Genomic DNA, 27,615 nt, shown 5'->3' with positions numbered 1-27,615 from the left:
CCGAATGAGGGAATAAGAGCGCCAACAAGTCTGAGAGTAAACAAAACCTAGCAAAATATGAATAAAACATGACTAAACGTGATGGAAAACTGCCTCTGATGCAACTGATGAGACACGCGCTTTAATGCGGAGCAGCAGAGCATCAAGTGTGTGATCACTGAAGTGATATTACACTTCGGCGGAACATTTTAACTCCACTGGCGGCGCAGGGAGGCGACGAGGGAGGCTCCGAAGCCGCGAGGCAACGGCACCGGGGAGAATAAAACTGGCGGCGACGGCTGAGTCCTCGCTGACTCAAAGATCTGAGACACGAGGAGGGTTCTGACCACAGCTTTAGGACCAGAGCTTGTGTTCTGTAAATACCTGCCATATAACACCACATGTTGCAATGGAAGCGTAGAACCTTAGAAAGCAGCGCTAGGTCACGTGTCAAACAGGGAGTTGATCTACTTCAGATTGGGTTTTTTCAGCGGAAGCACATTCCTGACACGCGTATAAAGTTACATCAGGCAGAAAGTCCAGGTTAGAAGGAAAAAACCCATTCAATTAGCTCAGGAGCCCTGTTCCCAGCCTTTATTTCTCCCCTGGCTTCAGTCTCTCCACAAAGGCCACAAAGTAAAAGCTCCAACATGCATTTTTTACTTCATTGAACACATGCTGCACATTTAGGAACTGGGCTAATAGATTGCTGTATTGTAGGAGGCACACGGGTCAGCGCCAGTATTTGTAATTTTAGATAGTTTATGAGTTCATTATATGAAAATCAGCAGCGCGCTGCAAGCCTCTGTCTCTCCCACACAGCCTCAGCTGAAACTGTTGGTTTTCCATATGTAAAGCAGCGAGTAGAAACCTCTGCCTCCCTGCTGACTCCATCCACCATCATTATTTTTACATGCTCATACAGTACCAGTCATTTTATACACGGGTATAATTCACACTTAGTCAAATGTGACAGCAGAGCTGTTCCTCTGTTCCTGAGCTCAAGGCGTGTTTCTGTGTCGCAGCCATTAGAGACACACACACACGCGCAGAACAAAAAAATAAGAATTTAATGAACAGTAATACTTCAAGAGTCTTTATCACTGCAATCATCCAAAATTACACAATGATCCCACAGAGTGAGACAGAGTGTGTGGGTGGACGGAGAGCACTGTTGTTATTAATCATCAAAACGTAGGTTGATAGATGATTCGAGTGTTAATTAATTTCTCATAATTACACAGAGGGAGATCATCATTGATAAACTGCAAAACATTTCACAGCCCAATGTAAGAGTACAGTGATTCACATCGGGTCAACCTCTCGGGGATTCTACATCAATAATGCTGAAATGTTTTCATCACTAGTGTTATTTTCTTGCCTGTTTTCATCCATGAATGCGACCGAAACATAAGAAGATATTTATACGCAGCTGAGGCTCAGAGCTGTTCTGAATTTAATGAGGGATACACTTGGCTGCTTCTTAGGCCCGACAATAGACACTAGTTACTGTTATTACACAAACATCCGAGCTTAGGCAGGCCTTCGATAACAGCCTCACCTTCCAGTGTAGCAGAGAGAGAGAGAGCGAGTGGGCGAGCGAGCGAGGGAGAGGAACCAGGGCCGACAGATTCACAGGGATAGAGAGTAAAGAACAATGTGGCAATTTAAGGTTCTCACCAGGGTTCAGCTCCAGTGAACGGCGGAGAGGCCACCTGCAGAAATAGCTTCAGTCGACTAAACCGCAAAAATCAAATAAATAAATTACACATTTTTGCTTTTCACGAAAATGAGATCTCAGCTTTGAGATATTTATCTGCAAGCTTTGATTCCTCCATTAGACTGGATTTATCTTCCCACTGCTAGGCATATTATTACCCTATAAAAGCAGCTACAGGGAGGTACCGGCGCTTTATGGCAGCGTCAGGCCGGTGCCTCCAGCCTCGGCCGGGTCCGGCGCTGGCCCGGGTGATAAAGGGGGCGTTTCAGCCGCTACCAGCTCTCCCGTGTTCACTTAGTGCACGCTGAACAGGTGTGTGTACAGAGGAGCGGGCACATTTGTTTTTTACAGTTGGACCAGCTGCCCGCGGCCGAAAGGAATGGGATTTATTGTGGGGTCGTAAAATCTAAACAATGTGCCGGTCGTGTCCGGTTTCATTTGCACAGACACAGAATTACTCTGCACACAGTCGATGCCTTGTTATTGTTGAGATAGGCTTCATATAAACATGCTGTATCCAATAACGACGACAGCATAATTATTATGGTGTGGAAAAGCCCTAAATAAATGTAGCATGGTTGTTATTGCAATAAGATCTGGTTGCAGCTTAGTGGACCTTTATGTCCTCACTGGACACAAACTCCTCAAAGACGGGAATCCAGGTGAGATTTTCTGGTCTGGGGAGTTTCTCACCAGATCTTCTCTCCTTGTTGCAGCAGCTCTGACACCTCGTTCCACTCTATTTCCCGAACCCATCATTTCCTACACAAATACTGCATTATTTGGGCTGCAGTCTGTTTTTATTTCCCTCAAAGACGAGTCCCTTCAGCCGGCTGAGTGACAGCTGTGTGTGCATGCATCATTATCTCCTTCACAGAGCCTGTCTGTAGCGGTAGCCTGTGGCAGACCTCAATCGCACAGCATTAGAACCGGCGGTGCTCCCGCCGGCTGCAGGTGCGCCGCACATTAAATGAAGCGGCGCTGGCGGACCGGGCGTCGCTGCAGACATGTAAAACCAGGTACTCTAATGAGTTCATTTGATTTGAGTCGCCCAAATCCAAGACAATGGGCGAGAGAGTGTTTCTTATGATGTTCCTGGAAGTGCAGGTCACTTAAGGCAATAAAAAACTGAAAAAAAAACAGGGTACCTGCACATCCTGCAAATATTGAAAGGCCAAATGTACATGTTTCATGTTGTAAGCCGGGTTGTTGCTTTTAGAGGACCACGACCTAATAAGGCCAAATAAAGAGAGCGAGGCCCCTTCAATAATCTGGAGTTTGGCTGAGGTTTAAAATGCTGGTCAGAGCTAAAGTCTAAGCTTTCAGCACAGTCAGGTAATAAGATGCAGAATAGAAGGTCTATGCTAATGCATCCGCAGATGCACAGTAGATAAATCATGTTTATGGACTGACGTCCTCCTCGATGGCCTCTGTGCATATAACAAGATTGGTTCCAATTGCAGCCAAATATGAGTTTTATGCATAAAACACACTTTACAATAAAACACTGTGTGCACGGTTATGGAATAAGAGTCTCGCTTGTCATTTTACCCCGCAGCCCACCGCGCTGCCCATTATCTGCTGTTTATATTCTAATATGTGACTATATTGTAAAAATGCTCTTCTTTGTGTTAATCCTGACGATTTGTCAAATTTAAATCCAGCAGCACTGGGAGGAACACATCAATTCAAAGTGAAATCAATTCTTCCCCCGACCCTCCTCCGCCTCCTTTTGACTTTCTCCCACTCTCCTGCTTCTCCTATCTATTTCTCTTCCCTTTCTGTAATAACTATGTGAGCGGCAGCAAATGTAATTACAAAGAGAGGGGGGGGGAGTGGTTAGGCGCTGGGTGGGGTGATTGCTATGCATGCACAACAAAATGCAACATTAAAAAGCTATTATCAGAAAAGGGAACATTTTGGCAGATATATGACGGAGGGCAGCTCCCGCCATATGTTTGTGGAGACGGGCACAACAAGTCAGGTAGTAATTATCAATCATCATCAGGAGAACCTGTCAAAACGCTAGGCCGGGCACGCTCCGGCTGGCGTTGCCATGGAGACAAGCCCACATCCCAGCATCCCGGTGTGTGTTTACGCAGACATTAAAAATACTTCGCCACGGTTTTACTGTGTACTTATACAATTGTGTAAATCAGTCGTTTACCATCTGGAGCTCTGTCAAAATGTGTGCGAGAGAGAGAGCAAGAAAGAGCGAGAGAGAGAGAGAGAGAGAGAGAGAGAGAGAGAGAGAGAGAGAGAGAGAGAGAGAGAGAGAGAGAGAGAGGGGGACTTCCTGCCAAGCCAAACTATCGAAAGAGATTTTCAGGGATGAAATTGAGGATGATTTTGTTGAGGTTGAGGGTTATGGTTTTGGTTTGCCTTCAGGACCAGGTATGTTACAGGGATTACAATTAGCTCATGGATGTGGAAGTGGAATATTTCCACCATCGCAGCATTGAGGCAGCGTGTGAGCGCGTGTATGTGCTCATACATGATGTATGCGCCAGTGATGAGCTCATTTCTGCGAGCTCACCGTTGCTCTACACAGACTCTCCATTCACACTGTCACTGCCACTACGCTCTGTGGAGAGGGGACCCCCCCCCCCCCAACGTGACTTTGTCAGATCCAATTCCACATATTCCCCCCCGTGCTCGTCTCCGTCAGATTCCCCCTTTACATGCACCAGATGCCATCAAATCAGGTTTCACTCCGTGCCACGCGGGCCGATCCGTGCGCTGCCACGTCTGGAGCCGCGCCACAAGTGTGACTTTTCACCCAATCACACGCGAGGAATGCGTCTGGCGGCGTGCCAGGCGTTTCCAACGACGACAACAACAACAACAACAATAGCGCTTTCAGATGATAATCAATTTCCATGTGACCGCAATCCATTACCCTTCCAGGAACCGGGATCATTTGTACTTTAAACAAGCTCTGAAAATTAAACACACAAGCGAGTAAACATGAAAGTGGTTTAGGGGGAAACGGGTGTAAGCGCGGCGTGAACGCTGCTGCTTTATTACAGCCGTCATTTGGACAGAAAGGGAGGTAGTGTTCTTAATTCATTATTTGTGCGCCGTTGTGCATGCTCCCCCTGGGGAGAAGCAACATTACTCTTTCATCAGATCAAATGAAGCGAAGCCGTGCCGTTCCAGGAAGAGCCAATTAAACTGTTCAAAGAAGTTTATTATTGCGACGGATTATAAAATCATTCTCATCGGATTCATCGGGGTGTGTGTTTCGACCGGGGTGTGAATGTGTGTACTTTACCACTGCGCAAACTCATAAAGGCTGTTGACTCGAGCTTTCCATTTACTAAGTAAATAGATAATTATGGTTCGCTGTCACAGTGTTACATGTTTTACAAGAGAAATTTCACAAACCCAATTTATAGTCAAAATATGAAGTAATTACAGAAAGAAATGGATTCCATCATATCTCTGCTCCAGTAGTCTCTCCTCCTCCTCCTCCTCTCTCTCCCTCTCTCTCCCTCTCTCTTTCCCTCTCTCTCTCCCTCTCCCTGTGTTTCTTTCTTTCCACCTCATGTGATTGTCTCATGATGTTAAGCACTTATGAGTAAGGCTGGGTTTAAGCTTCACCTTGATCCACTGACACAAACACACGCACACACACATACACACGCACACACGCACACATGCACACACACGCACACACACACGCGCACACACTAAGTAATTACATAAGGACAAAACTATTTGGTGTTGGTTACAGTCTAACAAAGGCACAATACGTCTGTGTGTGTTTAATCTGTAATAACTCACAACGCTGCTTTGCTGTCAAGGCAGAAATAAAACAAATCAGCTACAACACAATAAGGCCTGTACGTATCAAGTCAACATGTTACTTTTTAGCTTTCACTTGTACCCGAGTGTTGGCAAGTAGCTTTTATTGGCTATTGTTCCAGCCGAGGAAATTAAAAAATAAATCCCATTTTGGAAAGAAATGTTAAGAGCACGCAGAGGGACTGTCCCAAATACACACTCCCCTGTTTGGAGAGTGCCAAATGTAAGACAGAGTCAAAGTTACATAACGTGCAGGGTTTGCTAAGAACAGGATAACCTTCAAACGCTTCCACATCATTGATACTGACAGACTGCAGCAACAACTCAGTGGGACTGGAGCTTTAAAAAATACAGTATTTCAATTTGGCTTTTGGAAAGAGAGAGCGAGCGAGAGAGAGAGAAAGAGAGAAAGAGAGAGAGAGGGGAGGGGGAGATGGAGAGAACGGGAGGAGAGAGAAAGGGAGGGAGGGAGAGATGAAAGGGAGCAGTGGATAAGCTTCAAGGCTTATCCTATTCATTACTGGAAGAAAAAAAATCACAGCATCGACCTATAAATAAATGAATGCTAGGATAAACATGAGGCCCATACATCAATAAAACATATGTATTCTAATACATCATGCTCTAGTTACACTTGATGGGATTGAGTCGGCCAATGAGCCCAATCAGAGGGACTTTATCATTTTGGAAAGCTCCACAGCAATAAGCTGCAGTGATTATAAATAATCATCATCACTAAAACCAAACAGGCCAATAGTTAATTTTTTCCTCTTTGTGCGATATGCTAATGTTTTACATTTCAGGGATTAAGGGAGTGAAACAAACAAACAAACAAACAATCAGTAAACAACTAGCTACGCATCATCCGCTTCCATTAGCAGCGAGGGGAAGAAGCTGCTGTTCAAAGCAGTGACGCCGTTCAATGCAGGAAGCGTAAAACAGCAGAAAGCGGCGCGTACAGTAAAAACCCCCACGTCGGCTACAGTGGCAGCGGCGCGTGGCGTCGCCCACGTCACACGAGCGCTCCTCAGCGACAACAAGCCTCCACCTGCAGCCGGCGCCGACGGGGACGCGCTCCGTCAACGCCGGCGCCGACTCAGCGCCACGCGTTGGGTCCGAGCGGCAACAGGAGCCGCATCACGACCCACATCTGGGTTCCAGTGGGTCCCCATTCCAGCTGCAAACCCACGGCGTCGGCAGTGAGTGCAGTCCCTGTGAGTCAGGTCACGGTGTCCCGGAAGAATTTAACAACGTCAGCCAAAGTTTATCAGTTTCTAAATGACACGACTGCTTCAGAGAACAACGCCTCAGCTTCAGTTCCAGTGCTGGTAAATTATTGTTAATCACTCACCACTGGAGAACAAGTTATGACCCGCACGGTGTTTTATTTACTTTGAGATGTTATTATTACAATAACTGCATGTTTAATGGATTTGTCACCTTCCAGCGAACTACATCATCATCGTGTTACAACACACTCTATGTTTCAGCTTCAGCGCTTTCAGGCGCAGCCAGGAAACTGTCCCTGGCTGCGAAGTCAAGGACTCTCATAAATCTGAGGTCGCTAACAAAAACATCCACTGTACTCGCGAACTACAATGAGTGGAGAGAAAACGAAACCCTGAAGAAAACCACGTATCTAATGAGAAAAAAATGTAAATTGTTTCCATTTAGAGGAAGTGAAAACCCTGTATGTAGGAGGATCCATAAAGGCAGAAACGGGGACATATTTCACAACAGCGATGATAAGGAGATGACGAAATGTTTTACTATGGATCCATAAACATGCAAACTGTTAGTTATGTGTTGTAATAATCAGTGTAAAACATTCAGAGGCGAGTTTTAAGACAAAGCAAAATATGGGAATGTTTATGATTGCAATTTATTTATATTTCAATATTTGATGAAGTAATTAATTAATTGGATAAACTGAGCGAATAAAGTAATTTCACATAATACATTTTTCAATAGAAAGTGAACAGTAGAGGCCATTGCAATAGCTTTGAGCTGCATTTATTCCTCGAGGCTGCAGGCGCCTCGTCCGACCATCAGGGGGCCAACAACAGCCTCATGTACATGTACTGAGATGTTACAACACGTGAAGGTGAGTAAGATGAGATTTCAACAGCTGCATGCGTGTTTTGAAAGGTATTAGGGGGTTGGGCCTTGATGCATTCATGTGATTTGCATTGAATACAAGGTTTAAAGCCACTGGTGTGATCTTTAACTGGAGTAAAGCTGCTCAATTATCCTCCATCAGCACATCTCTGAGGAACCTTTGCACTTTATCCAACAGGTCAGGACATCTGAAGAGCTCCTCGCCTGTGGCCGGAGGCTTCTTTATCTGTCTGCGCTGTTTGCTAAGCACAGATAAGCAGCGGCGAGGAGCGGCGAGGAGCGGCGGGTGCGGAGCCGCTGTGTTGTGGATGACATAATAGGGATAATCAGGAAGACTGGGTGTTTTTCAGCCCACAAGTTAATGCTGCTGATGCCAGTGGAAGGATGTGCTTTTACTGAAAATAGCACGGTGGCATCAGTTCTCGCTGTGAGTACAAGGTAGAGCAATAAATAAGACGCCCCCCCCCCTCCCCTCGCTCCCACTGCGCTAAGCAGCGTGGTTTCACGGTGAACCAGTAAAAAAGCCCGGAGGCCGACGAGAGGCCGTGGATACAGTACGTCAGGATCACTCAGGCTACACACAGTCCCCATTATGAAATCTGACTTACACTACAACATGTCCTCTTCCTCATTTATTGTGTATACAGTGCCGTGACATACGGAGGATGAAAAATTCATGGGCAAATCTGGCAAATCGGCCGAGGAGACGGGGAAACAATTTGCCCGTTGCATTAACAGACGGAGCCGTCGCGGAGCGGCTTCTATCGGCGCGTGCATATTTCATGTAATCTGATGTCGTGTTTAAAACAGCCCGGCAACAAAGTGCTTCAAGTTGTGGAAACAATGACATCATGCAGCGCCGCACTGTACTGTACGCTCATGCGGTGACCCGGCCCAATCAGGCGAGCTGCTTTTAGAGATGCTATCAGGACGCGAGCTCAGCGCCGCTGCAGGGAACAACTCCTCTTTCATGCCTTGTTCTCTAACACAGTTTTCAGTGACAAGATGAATGAGCGGAGAAGCATCCCCCCCCCCTTCATAAGCAGATGCAGCGAGCTCTGACTCCCGCAAACACACACAAAGCGCCACCAATTTCAGCCGTACATGGACCAAAGTACCAAAATAGACTGTGAAATTCTGTTTGTGATCAGTGCATCTGGACAATGTTAATATAGTGAAGCAATAAATTGTTTTTATACCCCGCCACCCCCACCCCCACCCCCCTGGAGGATTACAAAAAAAGGATTCCAAAGGATTGCGCTGGAAATGTTTCCTTTTAATAAAAATCAAACCAGCACTGAGTGAGGGAGATAAAAAACACACACACAACACAGGGCTGTGCATGAAATATACAGTTTCTGAGCCAAATAAAGAAACCTGGGAAATGTAGGACAAATGAGAGAGGAGCGAGGGGAGGAGGGGAGGGCGAGTCGTCTCAAATGCTTTGCCTCAAACACGATTGCCTCACTAACTTTCAAAATGCTGTTGATTTAAGCCGTGTGCACACAAGGAATGTTAGGTTTCCGAAGGGGGCGGAACGAGGGAGGGAGGGAGGGAGGGAGGGAGGAGGGAGGGAGGAGGGAGGTCAGCGCATCTCCGGAATCGCGGGGAAAACGGGAAAAATGTTGCTCATAATTCTCCCCTCAAGGAGCTCTGGGAGCATCCGAACCGAGCTGGCGCCAGGTGGAAAGCGAAGGAGTCGCCTTTAAATACACTACGAGCGCACAAATATTTATGTCAGCGCTTTGTGGAACATGTCGCCTCCCTGCCAAATTAATGTGTGTAATATTTATCTAAATAAGTAAACCTTGAACCTTGTCATCTGCTATTCAGCTCTGCAAAGGCCTTGCCCACTCAAACTATTCCTGGCTTCTCCTCACAGCCAAGCAGCCTCAGTAGTGCCAATATTATTATAGTACAGTAGAGTATGTAACACCTTCTTTTATTGTTGGCCTTATATAAGAGTTTGCTTTTTGTATTCATTACGAGAGCATCATGACGCCGCTCATATTACACTCCATCCGATCGGGGTGGAGCAGCGGCCGCGATCCGTCCACGCTGACAGAACGTGAGCGCGGCGGCGCCGGCGGGTCGGGCGACCGGGCCGGAACCGACCAACTGTACTGTAGCTACTGTACATGAAGCAGCGTGGAAGCAGGGAGGACCTTACATCACCGAGCACTGTGGGTCAGAGACACCGGCTAAAAAAGAACATTATTATTACATAATAATAAAGACGCTGACTGGCTGGCGAGGTCCAGGAAAGCTGCTGGTCTCATATAACCCAGCGTGCGTGTAAACAACCACTACGGCAGCGACCTCCCACCACTACAAGCTCCGCGGCAGCGCTATTGTTGCTATTTCTGCCGAGCCCTCGCGCTCGTCTACTCCCTGAGGTGGACTGACACACTTTCATGAATTAGCCTCGACAAGACGGACGCCTATTAGAAGTGCCACGGCACATTTGGCTGCATGCAAAAGGTCAGAATTAGCATTGAGGGAAGCATAGAAAAAGTCCTCAAATTGTTCCCCAGATCAATTTAAAACTTTTTAATATTTCACAGCTGTGCAGTATTACTTCTTACGCGTCCACGGTGCTGGTATTTATCCTAATAAAGGTGGGTTTAATATGTCGTTTATGGCTGCGTTTTTATACTGCGAGCCTGTAAATGGCAGGAGGACTTTACTCAGCAGCTGTGTATGTTTCTAGCACGCGCGCGCGTATGTGCAAACATTCGTGTTGTGTTTTTGTGCGTCTATAAGTAAGACGCCCCTGAGGCCGTAGTTCAGAGTCAAGGAAATTACTTAGCTCTGCTATTTTGAAACAAATCACAACCAAGTCTCCTAGCAGCAATCCAAGCAGAAATAAAAGCCTGCTTCAACCCTAGTAAAACTCTGTGTGAATAACATTAGAAATCTTAGTGCTGTAGTCAAAAAAAGTAGAACTCCCCGAGGCTCTGAAAATAAACCTTTAGCTTAAATGTGGCTCACAAAGGAATGGCATTATTGAGCCAAGTGAATGAGCAACAGCAGCCACAGGATGTTAGCGTTACTATTCATAACTTATTTTCCTATGCCTAAAACAGTTTTCCCTTCTGGTCTCACCTCTGCTGCTCTCTTAAAACGCAATTACCCACTGGCAAATTTACAGGAAAAGAAAAACAATCACTTTTGACCAGAGGAGCTGTTCCAGTGAATGTCAAAACGATGCTGCACAAAGGCACGCTGAGCCCCACTGTGCCGCCGAGCGCAGGAAATAGAAAGAGATGAATCACGTTGTTCTTTTGTTTTATCTCCACTCGGGGTTAATAAAATGCGCGGATTGGCGGGCGGCGGGGGGAAAAAGAACAGCGAATGGCAAATAGACATGTTCCAGCACCTCAAAATTCCTCATTGAACCACAGAATGCTTTTCATAGGTGTGACTGGGAATGTCAGGGCGACGGTCACTAGTGCTCATAAACAGAGGAGACCCCTCTGAGGACGAGCAGACCCAAAACGAAGTTCAACTCGAATATATTAAATTCCTGTTTTGTCATAATTAACTGAACTAAACAGAGCCGGTCCTGTTTAGATGGATTTAAACCATGTGGGAAATTAAAGGTGGAACAGAACAAACAGAGGAGTTATCGTATAAGCAAAAACAGTGACGTTGGGAGGAGATCAGCCGCGTCTCATGCATCGCAAATGAAAAGCATCAAAGATCTGATCAGCTAGTTTTCATTATGAACACTTCTTGACTTTGAAGTTTTCAGTGTCCTTCCTCGTCAGAGCTGGTGCCTACACTACCCACAATGCAACTGGGCCACAGCCCGGTGGGAGATTTAGAGGCTTGTATTGTGGTTAATTCAGCCCGGAGCTGCGAGCGGAGGACGAGCTGCGAGTCTGGCGCGCTTCAGCTCCACATTTTTTATTTTCACTTTTTCAAATTGTAGCCTTCAGCCTGGAGGCACTTAGGCAATTTATCAGATTTTGTGCAACTCCCTCCGGAGCCACAAAAGGCTTTATGCTAATTTCCCCACATATACAGTACAGCAGTACTCCATGAGAGCTGTAAACAGACTTTGATGTGTTAAATCAGTGCGTTTCTTTTAAGAAACACACTGGACTATCTGAAAAATGCACTTCTTTTGCCTCTGCGTTTTATTCCTCAGCTCATGAAACGCTCCCATTTTGGATTTAGTGATGTTTTTAGGGGGGCGGCAACTTTCCTTTGCCCTTTTGTGCTCTTCATTTTAATGGAAAGCCCTTAAACAAATTAAAATTGTAATGGACTCAAGAACGTTTCACGCAGCTCAAACTGGACAGCTCGGCCCACAAACCCTCCATTTTCCCCTCCAACAAACAGTCGCTGGTAACCGAAACGGCCCAATCTCACCGAACTCGTCGCAGACGCTCTCGTTGTGCAGCAGGGCGGCGTGCTCGAAGGTGTCCCGGCAGTACAGGATGCGGGTGCTGCCGCCCAGCGCCGCGATGCCGCCCAGCGCCAGCACCGTGTGGTCGATGAGCAGGGACGACGGCTGCTCCCGGAGCCGGGCCAGGACCGAGCGGTAGCGGCAGTACTGCGGGTAGCTGAGCACCAGAACCTTGCGTCCGTCCTCCTCCTGGCCTGGAAAACACAGCGCACACACGGGTTATGAAGGCCCTCGCACACATTCCTCCGCTAGAAAATGCCAATATTCAATTTTGCCGTGCGGGATGTTTGAAATGCCGTGAAGCGCTGTTTAAAATCAGAGGAATGTCAAAAACAACTATGCGCTCATGCTTTTGTTGCTTGACAACTTCTTAACACACACACACACTAATAGCAATTATCAAAAGGAAGGTGTGAACAGGTGGTTACACAAATGTGAGGCCCATTCATTCTGACGACTGACCTTCTTATTCACTACTGTACAGGGATTTCACTGATACCAGGACTATGAGGTTTGTTGTTTAAGTGCAGCAGCATTAAGTAGAATGATTTATACAGTAACAGCCACAGGTTAAATGTTAAATAAATATTAAAGCTTGGTTGTGTTTAGATGCCACAGACCACACACTGCAGCTCCTTTAGTAAATGACTGAAGTAACAGCTTTCTTTCCCACTTAATTATAGCAGAAAGCATCTCCTGCCACCCACATGACAGAAATATAATAATCTATAAGTGAGTACATGTTCAGATATTATTAGTGTTGCAGCAGCAGATGGAACTGTGAGAGAATAAATACTTTAATGAGCCAATTAAATAAATCTGAAAATCAGTAAAGCTTAACACTATTACCATAAAACACGACTAAGTCTCTCTTGTCGCTCGTCGTCGTTATAACTTTGGGCGACATCTTATTTCACAAACTGACACGTTTCAAAATGTCGGCCTGCAACTTCTCATTTTCATCAGCGGTTGGATCAGATTCTCATTATTTCTCAGTCAGTCGAGTCCTTCTGTCTACAAATAGTCCCACAGTGTCAAAACGCAGCATGTCAGGCATCTCCATATTAAATAATAGCCTAATTGTGAAACTAGTTGTTAGTAGCTTGTTGATTAACCAATATAGTAATTCAACTATAATATATCAAGATCAAGATACACTTTACTGTCCCCTTAGGGAAATTGTCTTGGATTCAATATCACTGTGTCAATTGCTCTGTGTACAGTGTCTCCACACAACCACACGCAGTGGACATAAAGTATCAGCTCAATAAAACAATAACAATGCTCAATAAAATAGAAATGAATATTCAATATGTTGAAATACGCTGTCTCGGGTTCAAAGTCCCAGCGCGATGGCTGCGCTGCTCAAAGCATGTTTCACATTATTGCACAGCAGTGAATATATGGCAATAAAAGCGCGAGGCATGAACCCAACGCAGCGACCTGGTCTCACACAAACGCAAACAAATCCACTGTTTGGACTCACTAAGTGTCTCATTTGGCCTCTCTTGCTTTCATAGCCTGTTGTCGAGTGCTAATATTTTTTAGCTTTCGGAGCCGACTACACGGTTCAACAGTTGATGAAACAGACTCAGGCACTTTGAAACATGACTTTTCTATAAATTATTCACTGTCCTGTCTGCTTTTACGAAGCCCTTGGACACGACATTCATGGGAATTTCTGCCGGTATGTTAATATTTCAGGCATGGCTAACTAGCGAGCGCTTCACCTTGCCATTCGAAAAAGACAAAACAAGCAGTTTTGAACACGTTCCGTATATTTTTTTTCTTTAGAAACGCATTCAGGAGGCGGGAGGCAGATAGAATCGCTGAAATGTGCGGCAGAAACGAGGCAGGAAGGACGTCACTCACAACATATTTACTGCAGCTGCATTCCTGACAATCAGCATAATTAGTTCCACTGTACTCCAATATGACAAGCACTTCAAAAGGAATTATTAAAACCAGTCAACCACACACACACACTCACAGCTCTAAGATGTATAAACACACACAACTGTCGCACATGTATATTTCGCTGCAGACGCACACATTCATCACAGATTGCCGCAGACGCCGTGTGCTCTTACAACTCGGCGGCTTTGTTTCCAAATGTCAGGGATTTTATTGTGAGCGGTCACCGTCAGACCTGCTCTTTCTCCCGAGGACCCTCGCAGCCTTTCACTTGATTAGATTCAATTTGCGCAGAGAGCTGCGGGGCATTAATAACTGTACGACAGTGTTGTAAAGTCGCTGCGTGCATGTAATACACACTGGGCGCGTGTACACTTTAAATATTCCTTTTGTTCCTACAGCCCGACCTTTCAAAATAAAGGACGTCCTTATCTTTACGTAAGCTTCCTAATTGGTTTGGGCTGTGGCTGCATCGCTGGAGAGCTGGAAGACATTTTGAGAGCATTATGCAATTTGTTTCCCTGTGAGTCGCTCCTCTGTCTCCTCCCGCTACCTGCTCGACCTGATCAAACAGCTGCGGCGCAGGAGATTATTTTCAGAACACGCTGTAAAGCGCCTGACCTCGTAAACTACAACAGGGTCAGGGTCATAACTGCTCCGCAGGACAGCTGACGTTAGCAGCATTCAGTAAATTCCGGCTGATTACAGCTGATAAAGCACAGAGACTGTGTGTTAGACTTATTTCACCTCACTGTATTTCACGCGTCGCTTTCAGCTCGCTTTGTTACTACACCTGTAACATTGAACGCATCATGCAGACGCAAAGCAACGGCCTCAGGGTCACACCAGCTGTAAATTACATGTTTATAACCAAATCCTACAGACAGGACACAGCAGCATGAAGGTGCATTATCCGCCATAAACTAGATCTACGGCCGCCGATCTGCTTCAGAACCAGAAACGCTCGCGCTGCGTTTGAATAATAAATCCCAGCAGACTGAGGCTCGGCCAAGTCCCCAAAAAAGGCTGCATTCATTTCAACATCAAGTCTAAACTGTAGCGATGGTTAGTTGAAAGGAGAAGAAGAAGCGGGACTGATGTGAACATCCAACGCGCCTTGTCTTACTCAGGAATCTGGCAGCAGAACTTTGTTCAAGCTGGAGACACCTCACGGATGACGGAGCTCCTCGAGTACAAACTGTATCAGTATAATGTAACCAGGATGTGACAAAGGCATGAATGAGTCTCAGTGCGTCTCCAGATGACAGGACGGAGCCGATCCCACTAACATTCCCCAGATTAAAGGAGCATGTCGGAAACTGTTTTGTAATATGCTAATTCAAATGCAAAGCGGAATGAAGTTTCTACGTTTCCAGACACAGGCGCTACATGACGAGAGCGCGACTCGGGGAATTACCGAGCTGCTTCTGCAACAGGGTCAGGACCAGCGGTTAAAGCAGCGGCTGAAGCACAGCTCTGAGCCTGGAAGACAATTATAGAAAATGGATGGATTCGTTCTTTTACTTATTCAGAGGAAGGCGGCGCAGCAGCGGAGGAAGAGCACTCGTGCGCGCTCTTTGTTACGAGTCGAACCCAAGGGGAAGCGCAGGCGCCGCGCGCGCGGACGTCCGATGTGTTGGTTTTCCAAAAAACACAAGTATACAAACATCTGTCACTCAGGTGCAACAATATCGTTCCTCCAGCACCTCCGTTAATGGAAAACACAAGACGTACCGATGGCGAGCTGAGCCCGGCGAAGCTTTTGTTTTTATACTTATTGATTGAAGATGTGAAAACACAACTACATCAGCAATGAAAAGGCCAGCGGCTCTTTTTCCTCCTCCCCAAACTTCCACGGTGCCGTTTTCCCACTGATCCCACCTTCAAGCTCGGAGCAGCCTGTTGACACAACGGCATGGAAATTAACGACCAGACTCCGCATTTGCTAATAATACAGTACATGTGCTAATGTATCACCGAGAATGGATTAAATGTCCCCTTTGATGGTGCGTTCAAGGGCGCTTCACAACAGTCCGCCAAGTTGCAAGTTAAGTTTTTGATGCAATACATGATGAAATCCATCATCGCGCTCCCAACATCTGGCTCTGTTTCCTGTCTGTCATCCCACAATTAAAAACTTCTCTGTCCAGCCTGTTTTTGGGTCGCTGAATTTAGCATCAGGAGGTCTGAAGTCAGTTTTCTTGCGTTGACAGATAATGAAAGCAGAGCTGGAACTGCAACCTATGATAATTAATTATATGCTCATTGTATGACACACAGACGCCGCTGTCACAACACCTCTTTGGGCTGAAGGCTGAGTTCTTCGCACTAGTTGGCCAAATTTCACACATTTAACGGAATTACTGTTCGATCAATGAAAAATAATCGACATAATAAAAATATGTTGAAGTGAAACTATCTTCTGGACGTGTTTGCTCACAAATAGTTCTTGAATATGATCATGATGATGGTTTTTAGCAGGTCAGGCTGCTAATAAAGAGGCAACTTTACTTTACTGGACGGTTCTACACAGTATATGAGAGGAACAGCAGTGTAAACAAATCCAATGAGAACAAGCTGTGGCATTGTATTATATTATAAAGAATATTTTGGATAATTAGACCAAAGGAATTGTTACTATGTCTTTGCCATAACAAGGATGATAGATTACTCGTCATAATCCCAGAAATACCGCATACAGCACAAGATGAAACTCATTAGTTGTGGTTGAAGCAGCTGCTCCGCTGCATGAATTCTTGGATGAAACACCATTGATATCGTTGAATTTCCAAAACAGAAAAACACAACGGATGATCTAGTGCTGCGTGTCTGAGATTCTCTGCCTCCGCGGGGCGATTTCTGTCGCGGCTTTGAAAGTTGGGAGCGAGGCTGCTCGTAATATGAGGCCTGTTGACAGTTAAAAGAGGATCTTGCACCGGCTAATTAAAAAGTAAATGTGACTCATGTAAACTGTGTCATTTACATTCAGCCCAGCTTAAAAATATCCGCGCTGCCCGCAAGCTTTGACAAGACCTTCCAGGCGACCGTGTTTGTTTCCTTTGTCACAGAGGAGCAGGACAGAGCTCCGAAGCGCGCGTCTCATGCTCTCTGTCACCCGCTGCAGCCCTTAAATCACTCGCTCGGTGCAAATTTGCTGTTGTCAACATTTCCACATTATCTGCTTGGCCAAGGAATTTGCTGGACCCCCCCCCCCCGCTGCTTTTGCGGGGTTGGCGAGAAAATGACGAGGCACGTAACCCCAGAGCCAACAGTGTCACTTTGATATTTGATGTTTCTCTCCCGTATTTAAACAGGCATCCCCCAAAAACGAGGGAGTGAGCGATTCCCTGGCGGAGCAGAGGGGGAGACGCTGCTTGTTTGGTATTCTCCCACCGTCCTGCAGCCTCGCTGCTCTGTATTGATCCCCGTTTCCATTTAGCTTCTTCTTATAATATATAACACATCTCTGATTCATCCGCCTCCTCCCTCGCTCGCTCGCTCCCCTCGCTCGCCCGTCCGAGAGGGGGGACCGTGCGAGCGGCGGCAGCAGCCGGCGACCGATCTGGCTGTTGGTTTCATGTTATTGAAACCTGACCAAATAAAGAGGGAGCGGCATCTGTCAATGACACCGAATGGAAGCGGTGCACGGGCGGGCGGTCGGGCGAAAGCGAGGCAGCGACCTTGTGTTTCCTGCGAATATAGAATTACATAAAACAATGAAATAAATTAGCCCCGTTTGCGTGATTCACCGCGCGTCCGATCTGTGAATGACTACACTATCTTGGATGAAACGAAATGTGCTAGAACATTTCGCTAATTACAAGCTACTCTGTGCTGTAAACAAAATCACATTAATCACGCCGGGGATGCGGCATCAATAAATCACTACACTGGAGTAAAACAAAGCAAGGCAATCACACAGTGTGTCGCTAACGCTTAGCCGCCGCCGCTCGGAGCCGGTGGAAGTGGAATAATATTTCACATTTGTTTAATGGATGAGCTCGGAATAACAGGCGCCGCTCGCTCGCCGCCGCATCAGTCGCAAACACAGCGACCGGCCTTCAGCTGCAGCCCGTGCCCCCGACAGCAGAACCCGCACGTTCACGCGCGGTCACATGTTGGGCCGCGCCGGCCAGAGCTGCATTAGTCATATGTTTCATATTCGTATTAACAATGGATTAAATTAATGTGACAACGCCACAAAGACCTATCACAGCTCCGCAGAGCCTTTCAGCTTATTTCGGTTCATTGTTTGGGTTTTATGAGCCATGCTTCAGTCTCATCACAGAGCCAGCAGCTGTTTTCAACAGAAAAAAAGCCCTCAAAACTCAGCATCACAGCAGCTCCAGTCAATCTGAAGGACCAACTGCTGAAGAGCAGCATTCTGTAATAGTATATTGAAAAGCATAACTATATATAATTACCTTTACTGTAAATTCAGAGCCGTGTTGACACTGGCAGACCTGGATCTGTGCTTTTGTTATTCAGCAGGTCGCTGTTTAGGCCTGGGTCCAAACTAACTCGAGTGCAATTTCGGAGAAACAGATGAGGCCGGAAAATGGGACGGCAGCGCAGTTGTTAGCTGCAATTCGGCGAAAATAAAGACTGGAGCCGAGAAAGCTCGCAAATGCAACGCGGGGCGGCTTCGGCGCCGCAGGACGGGTTGGAGAGGGTGAATCGATCGCACTTACTATGAATGAGGGTTCATCGCATCTGCCGCTCGCTGGCATATTTTCTGATCCGATAGTGAACAGACTCTGGTTGTTGGGTGCAGTGCGCCGATGAGGGCTATCAGCCTTTGAAATTCACAACGTGGGCACAATAGGAGAGGCGCGCTATTAAAACTCTACAAGGGAGAGTAACAGAAAAACAATACATGGAACGAGAGCGAGGAGAGCCCTCCATGCATGCTGGCTCCTGTTCTTAATTATAGTAAAGCACTAAAGTGCCTCATTCATTTCGGCAGGGTGGGGCAGCGGCCTGTGACAAAGGGGGAAAAAAAAGAAACGTCTATATAATTTTCACCTCAATTTATTCAAGTGTGCGGCACAAGGATGGAGGACGCACAGCTATGCATACAAAAACACGCACACACACACACACACTGGTGAGATGTGTACACACACATAAACACGGGGAGAATTCAACTTCCCTCCACTTAATTCCATCCCAGATGTTCTTGCGGTTCACGGGGGGGGGGGGGGGGGGGGGGGGGGGGGGGGGGGGCGCACCACATTTTGAAAAGAAAAAAAAAACACACCCATATTCAATGTTTTCAGTTAAACAGTCGAGAGAGGAAGAAGAGAAAAGAAGAGAAGAAACAACACAAGCACTTTCCTCCAGTTGATTTATGTGATTCTATTACATTAAACATTCTTTCCCCTGAGCAGGCTCAGCTCCCTAGCAACCGCTGCTCGCAGCCCTAATGTGTCTGGCGCGGGGCCAGTGAAAGCTGCCTGCCTTATTGATTGCCAGATTGAAAAGTTTGCATTTAATAGGTCCTGTAATACATGAAGGAATTATTCAGAGGGGCTCCTTGTCAAAAGCCCAAATTGGTTCTTTTGACGATCAGAAAACAACAGGGGCCTCGGAACAAATGAGCCATCAGAGCGGCCCCTCCGTGCGAAGGTCCCTTCCAGTTATTACAGTGACGAGAAAGAGTTGGTTCAAGGGAAAAGTTCAGTCCTACAGGAGGACGACTAACGAACCTCCTGACTAACGGGGGCGACTGCTGGATCCTGGGCTTATTCCACGGAAAGGAAGACGTTCAGGAAGAATCTGAACGGCGCCGACGCCGTGAGGGGGAGAATTTGAGCGGCCATCGGTGTCGGCTGATGCAGGACTGCACGTGAACCTGTCTCCTCTCCGTCCTGCGCGCAGCCTAAAAGCTCCGCCCCCCAGGGGACGGCGGTCACGTCCCGCTGCGAACGCACGGGTCGCGCGCGAGCGAGAGACAACAGGGGCACGCGAGAGAGTGCGGCGTCGCTGCGTGTTCCGCTTTAAATCCGGCCCCTTTTGAGTGGGTTCTGTAGGAAGGTTACAGCAAGAAGGAAAAAAACACACATCTTATCAGTAGATTGGGAATTGGGTCAGGCAAGGAATTACATGCCATTCTAGATCAAAGTTGCCGTGTGCATTTCCTCAAAGAGCGGCCGCTCATTATCGAGTCAGACTTCTTTCTCGGGGGCGTGTGCGATGTAAAAGGAAACATGATTTGATATGTTTTCAGCAAAAGAATGAGGAGGGAAGAGAATCGTACTAGCAGCTATTTGGGACGGGCATGTTTCCCAGTGGTGAGATTGTAATAAGAAAGGGAGGGGAGGGGGTGAGTGTTTGGTGAAGACGTTTGGAGGACGGGGGAGGGAGGGAGGGAGGGCTGTCATTCAACTTTGCTCTATTGTGAATTCCTGCCATTATATAAGAAGCTCTCCCCCCTCCCCCTCCCCCGTCTCTCCCTCTATCATCAGATCTGTACGGAGGGGAAGGCTTTAAATAAACAGCCCGTACAGTGAAGCCAACTGGAACCCTTTTCAATAATTACATCCAGCACAATACTGGATTTACATTGCGTTTCGTTCGCTGGAGGACTTGACAATGTGGCAGAGAAAAGGGTGACATTAGCAGCAGATGATAACAACTAGAGCAGCGCGCTCCCCAAGGGGAGACGTTTGAGTCTGCGGCTTCAGGGAGACTTTACAGATAGCAATATGTCATTAAAAACCAGCGCCATCTGTTCACATGTCTTGTTTATGGATATGAAGCGTATTGAACACACAAGCGCAGACCCAAGGAATGCAAAGGGCGCTGCAGTCCAGATTCTCCATTCTAACTGAAGGCTCTAATGAAGATCTGGGCCCGGGGCGCGACTGGTGCGACGCGTCGGCCCAAAGAAGCAGGTGAATTGTGATAAACTGCGAGCGGCGCGGCTCGAAACGCGCCGAAACGCGCCGTGATGTGGCTTTAAGCAGCGCAGCTGTAATCACTGTAATGCAGCGCGCCAACTGTGCGCGGACGCCCCGTGTTGCATTGCACAAGAAAGATAAGAGCTTCAGTGGTAAATATCGACTAGCTGCGATAACAAGTTTATGTTCATTGGTCACTCATGCCAAAAAAATAAGAGGAAAGCACAAACGCTTGCAATCAGTTGAGTATGAGATGAATATAACAGTTGTTTGTGCCATTTTTTTTGTTTATTCTTCTGTTGGCTATTTTATTTTGTGAAATTGGTCCAAGGACTGTTTTGTATCGTGTATAAAAGTACAATACAAAGACAGGATGAAAACATGAATCACAGAAAATGATTTGACAAAGGCTTCTGTTGTTTGTCGACTCTCGTCTCCTCAGATGTTCTTTCTCGCGTCGAATAATTATCTTCGGCAGCATAAATCAAAGCTGCACCTACTTGGGAACATACTGATTCTGTGGCTCCGCTATTGTTAACTTTAGATATTATTCCCCGACACATACAAAGAAACAACAGCTTTTCCCTGAGTTATGGCTGTGGGGGAAATCAGGGGAAAAAACACGACTGGCTGAATGCCTCTCATTTTGCCAAGTGCTCCTCGGGCCAGTACATAACAAGGAAATGGACTGACAGGTTGAGAAAGAGGACAGAGAGGCATCAATGATCTATTGTCTGCAGCCAAACGCTCCTTCCAGCTCCTCTGGCACTCGATATATCAAAGAAACAAAAATATATTACGCCATCTGCACCGAGATATTTTACAAATACAAATTATGTCATTTGTATTTCTTTGGCTTAATAAAAGCATTAGGAGCAGTTATGTACCCGAGGAAGTATGTGTGAGCAAGCGCACGCGGCTCCCACCAAAGGTCTGGAATCTATCAAAGCTCCCACTGCAATTACCTTTCAATGCGGGAAAAATGCATTACCTCTGTGCTGTGAAATGAACACTATGTTATTCCTACAAGGCTGGGAGTCTATCATCCATACTGTGTACTACAGTATATATCCTGCAGCCTGGCTCTGTGACCCTCTTACATCGGTTCTGCCTTACACATTATGACAGATATGAAGCGAATGCTGAGAAGTTGATCTGCAATCAGAGGCAGCAGCTATTTTTACCTTGGCACAGGTCTGACTGAAAGTGTTTCTGCAGCGCTGTGATGCGAAGGCAGAATTAAATGGGCTTTTAATGGGAGAGTACGTTTGCTCATGCGTGTGCGGAGGATATTATTATCGGAGCGCGCAGTCTTCAAACACAACGCTTTCGTTGTCAACTCCACTGTCAAATGAAACATATCGGTACCTGCTTTAATCTGTTAACAGTTCTCAGACACCGACCGGCTCGTGTTTATTGTATTAAATGGTGGAAAAATGAGTTATTTAAACAAAAGAGGCGATGCATGACTTTATATCCACACACTGACAACTTATTAGATATACTTGTACCTACAGTCACTCTGCCATTACTTATGCATTGAAATTAAAATGCAAATCATTATAAAAACACCTCCAAATAGTCGCTGAGTCAATGTACTTAATACATTTCCTCATATGTTTCTTAATCCTGATTTGACTTTCATGTCCTTTTGACGCGCTCAACGGGGTTTCCAGAAGAGGACAGTTTTACATGCATTCATAAAGCAGATGGACCGGCACGCTCATAAAATATGCAGAGTTATTAATTGTACAATCTGTGACGCCTGCGATGCCTGGTGAGCGGCGCAGGATCGTCCGTATCTATTTATCTGACGGCAGAGCGTGGAACTGTCAGGCACAAAGACGCGCGCGAGGCAGACGTGCACAAATGGCATTTCTAAAATTGAAATATTAATGTTGCTGTAATACTTGAAACGAGCATCGCTTTGACAAAGACGAATTTAGAAATCTCTCCAGAAAGGAGCGGTTGGGTAACACTTAAGTATGAGTCACAGTCTAACTAGAACTGGCAGGCAATTTGTTTAAGAAGAGAAAGCAAATGTTCCCCAATCAGCTCCCAATCTCTGATAAAACTCCATTTGAAGCATTTCATTAAAAACTCTTTGATAAAAAATTAATATCTCTAAGTTTCATCAAAGAAGCTCACTCCTTTTTGTCTGTTTATGCCTGGCAGGGCGCCCATCAATAGCATGGCTGTTACTCCAGACCTGACTAATGGAGAGAAGAGACACGCAACTGTTGTTTCAGACCGCGCTAATGGAGAGAGGGAGCTCTTCATTTCCTCCGAGGCCATTCTCCTTGTTTAACCATGCACCAGCATTCCGCCTCCTCCCCTGCGCCAGTCGAAAAACACATTATGTGACATTCCAGAAATACAATAACACAAATTATTAATGAATATAGCCATCGAAAGGAGCTGAATTTGATTACAGAGCGAGTCATAACAGGATATATCTTGTGTGTTAGGTGATCTCTCTCTCTCTAACACACATTGTGTCTTTCTCTGTCTTTCTCCCATTCAAATTCAAGGCATGCTCGAACATCTAATAGATTTTTCCACCCCGGCACACAATTTACTGCTTACAGATTTAGAATTCTCTGGCTTCCGGCCAGGCCACAGTCAGAAGGGAATTAATGATATGAGCACATCAGTGAGGAAAAACAGCTTGTGATTCTCTCTCCTACAGGTCTGAGGATAATGAAGAAGATACTGGCACCCCCCACCCCCACACCCCCACCCCTCAACACCTCCAAAAAGTACAAAAAAATAACACACACCAGAGGAGGAGAGGAGGAGGGGAGGGTGGAGAGAGGCACATAATCAATACAAACACTCCATTAAATTACTTCTAAAGGGATTTTGGACAGTTTGCAGAATTAGTTCTGCAGAAAAAAAAGCAGAAGGGGAAGCAAATATGTTTGAGGGGCGGAAAGCAAACAAGTGCAAACGATACAATCTGCCACATATTCTGAATGGAGGAGTACAGTGGCAGCGCGTCTTCGAAAATGGCTTTCTTCCTGTGTCAGACTCACAACATACCATTACTCTGGTAACACCGCAACGCGCTGCCTTTATCTTTTCCAAGAAAGCGCTCACTCCTTCCCACGTCGCAGTCCAAACATGAAGCGTTTTCATGTGCGATAGTGACTCAAAGTCCCATATATTGTTCTGTATTGTCACCAAGACAAATCAAGCATGAGCAGACAGCATCTGTCTGTTTCCTTATCGCCGGCTCCTGCCCGCATAAACATTCACGGACGCTCTGAACAGTCTCTGAAAGGGGACAGAATCTACCCTCTCCATCAAATTGAAATGTTCCGACTGAAATATTGTTGGGATATCAACTCGGGTATATGTGCCAAGTCTGGCATACAGATCAGAGGGAAATCCAGCGGTTTTATCCGAGTGGGCGAGAATCATGAAACGCCGGCGATATCACTCTGCACCTTCCAGCTCAATCAACGCAACTGTGGCTCTGATCACGTGTTCAAGGAAGCCCCGCTTTTATACGGAACGCTGGCGCTAAAAGCCACAGACTCAAGTGTGCTCGCTAAAGGGCTGTATTCAGACTGATGGACGCAAGAGTCCCACAATGCAGTGCACTGAAGAAGCAGAGGTGCCGCTCACAGCTGCGAAAAAAAATACACAAAAGCAAAGCTGTTCTGGGATCAGATCGTAAGACTGGACGCATTATTCCTCAAAAGCATCAATACGGGCATTTTTACTGACAACCACCATAGGTATTAATGAGCACATATTGGATTCCAATCCGTCAGTCACATTTCATTGAATGTTGAGGAAGACACTGGATGAAAGAAATTCACAATTCATCATTTAGCAAAGAGCTACACAAAGGAGGCGGTTTCTGTATCTGTGCATGCTCCTGCTGGGTGTCGTCCACTGTTTATGTTCTATTACTCAAACATTTGACTGTATTTTAACAAATATTTGTACCAGACACAATAATAATGACATTTCCGGTGTCCCGTTCCTTTGCTATAGGTGCCACGTTACAGTAGGAGTAAAGTCAGGCAGCGGCTGGTGCAATTTTTCGATTTGCTGTAGATTCCTTCCGCCTGCATGTTTACTTTTTCCTGTCTGGATGTTTTCTAAGAGAGCTCTGATCCTCACAGCATCAAGGGATGAAGCAGCCGCAGATGATACTACGCCGAGGTGAGTCAGAAACAACTTCTGTGTCATAAGCTGTGACCTTGTCTAATCCCGAGCATCATCTCGACGCACAATCTTCTTCGCTGCCTTCTACCAACACTTGAACTGAGGACAGAAAAGACAGAGAACCGTCCTGTGTGTTTCTTATTATTAGTTTCCATCCAGGGCTCTGTGTTTCTCCCTGCACACGGTAACAAACTGTATCAGCGGACACAGCACTCCAGTGCTCGGCCTCGTAGTATACGACCAGAAACCAATTTCAGTAGGCAGCAATGAAAAAAAAGAATCAGGCCAGTTCTCTGGGGAGAGATAGAGGGGCAGAATGTAAACTTCTCCAGCAAGCCACCCCTGGAGGATTGAACTGTAAAAAGAAGAGCTAATGCTCACGTCAGTGCAAGATAAACTGACTGGACGCTTTGCTTTACCTGATTAAGTGAATTACATTACAGATTACATAACTGCAAAACCCAATACATCACTCTGTGGAAATATGTGATTACCTTCCTCTCTGCTTATAATTTGTGGAAGTTGTAATTCAGTTACATTGTTCACAATTGGATTATACGATTATAAGTTTGTTAAATGAAATAATAATAAATAAAGTAAATATTTATATGACAGTTATGGACCACAAGCACAACCACTACGAAACCATGGAACAGTTACAGTATACCAACACATAATTAAAGGACTAGTCTGACATCATTGGAAGTACATCAGTACATCACAGGCAGGAAGGAGCCAGTCAGCTGCACACGGGCAATTACACGAAATATGACACCAAGGTGCAACGAGGACAACAACGTCTGGATGGAATCAAATCCACAAGAACACGATAATGAGCTGCTGTTTATAAGGGGCGACAGGTGAGCAGGTGGGCGGAGCGTCAGGTCACAGAAAGGGGCAGGGCAGCTAAGATAAGATGAGCTAAACTATGCTAAGATAAGCTAAGCTAAGCTATGCTAAGCTAAGCTAAGCTAAGTAGCTGTTAATGGTGGTGTTCCTGCCCTCCTACCGTGAAGTGAGCTGTTTATTTAATCTCACTAATAAATACCTGCAGGACTATTTTACCAATGATGTCTCAGCGAAGCGCAGCTGTTGATGTTGCAGGACAGCGAAGGTCACTCGTGTCCCTGATTAATTACTCCACTTCTTTATTTATTTGCAGGATAAAGCTTTGTTCTCTAATTTATGCAGATCAAGAACCAAATCGCAGCCATTCTGCTATTTGAGACACGTTCGTCTCGTAGTGTTGTTTTTTTCAGACGATGCCTATGAGACACAAATACGAAACACTGAACTTCATTTACATTGGCAGCGAGCCAGGAAAAGTTAGGATGCGCGTTTGGGAAAAAGAGAAGAGCTTCCCTCGATAACAATGGCACACTTTATTGCTCTTTAGCTCACAATGCTTTTCTGTGCAGTGGTTCTGCTGCAGTATCCTGTTATGGGGAACAATCCAATTCCTCCGACAGAGTTACACATCAGTCCGGGAATAATAATTAGCAAATACATCACTTGGCTTTGAATGTGAGCAGCCGCTTTGAGGCTATTCGGTTTATAAATACAATTAAAACGTTAAGTCAGTTTCATCAGCGAGCCGACGCGTTACACAGAATTACAGACATTCCGCCACAGCACGCTACTGGGTACTTTTAGATCTGATCTGCTGCTGCTGCTGCTGCTGCTGCTGTGGCATGAATATTTCATCCTGGTAGTCAGCAGCAGTGCAGGAGCATATTTCAAATTTCTATGCAAACCCTTGCACAGACTAACATGCATTTGCCTTGATGAATAAGTGATCTCTTCCCCGCTCTCATTCACCCTCACTTTTCACTCTCTGTCAACATCTGACGCGCGCCAAAACGTAGTGAACAAACAAACAAACGGATAAGTGAGTGCAAACCACTGATTGTTCATGTGTAGCCTTTGTGCGTGTGTCCATTTATATTTGTACAGTGTGTGCACGTGTGTGTGTGGTTTGTGTCTCTGGTGCCCTGCCAGAGTATGAGCCGGTTCTGCTGAGTGGGCAGATTCTCCGTCAGAGTGTCCCATCGGAGTGACAAGTGCATTTAGAAACAGCCTGATGGAGTCATTAACAGCAGCGCTGCTCATTAGCAACACACGCACACACATGCACATGCACAGACACACACATACACACACAGACTGAACTCCTCAATAGCGTCATCGTCTGGTTATTACACCAAAACCAGGAAAATCTATAGAATCTGGACGATACAGCATATTTATAGAAAGCCATCATGCAGAGCATAATATAATTTAAGAAGTGGGCTGACACATCTATTTATGAAACCCAGCAATCACACACACACCCACACGCGCAGGCAAACCATATTGATTAGTGGAATAAAAACAAAGCATCCATTATTGATCCTCTTGTCCATTTTGTGTATGAGACTCAAGCAATGTCAAGTAATCAAGGGCATTACAGCATCACACAGCAGCACATAACAGCGTCTATTCCTGGAAGATACTGAGCAGAATACGGAGCGCGGGTCATCAATAAACCACGCTTTTCTACAGAAAAAGACTCGTATTTTTAAGCCCGTGGCAGTTTCACTTCC

At 45.9% G+C, this 27,615-nt stretch overlaps 1 protein-coding gene across 2 annotated transcripts in view; it reads right to left on the bottom strand.

The window, feature by feature from the left end:
- Positions 1–27,615, bottom strand: part of arid5b (AT-rich interaction domain 5B) — a 59,542-nt gene that overhangs the window by 22,113 nt on the left and 9,814 nt on the right. For both annotated transcript variants that reach the window (XM_029175492.3, XM_029175493.3), the window contains one exon: positions 12,002–12,232. In XM_029175492.3, coding sequence (XP_029031325.1) covers positions 12,002–12,232 — 231 coding nt within the window. The remainder of the gene's footprint in view (positions 1–12,001; positions 12,233–27,615) is intronic.

The sequence above is a fragment of the Betta splendens genome, chromosome 15 (genome assembly GCF_900634795.4).
Source record: "Betta splendens chromosome 15, fBetSpl5.4, whole genome shotgun sequence".
Classification (NCBI taxonomy): Eukaryota; Metazoa; Chordata; class Actinopteri; order Anabantiformes; family Osphronemidae; genus Betta; species Betta splendens.
This window is presented reverse-complemented; position numbering and strand designations above follow the sequence as displayed.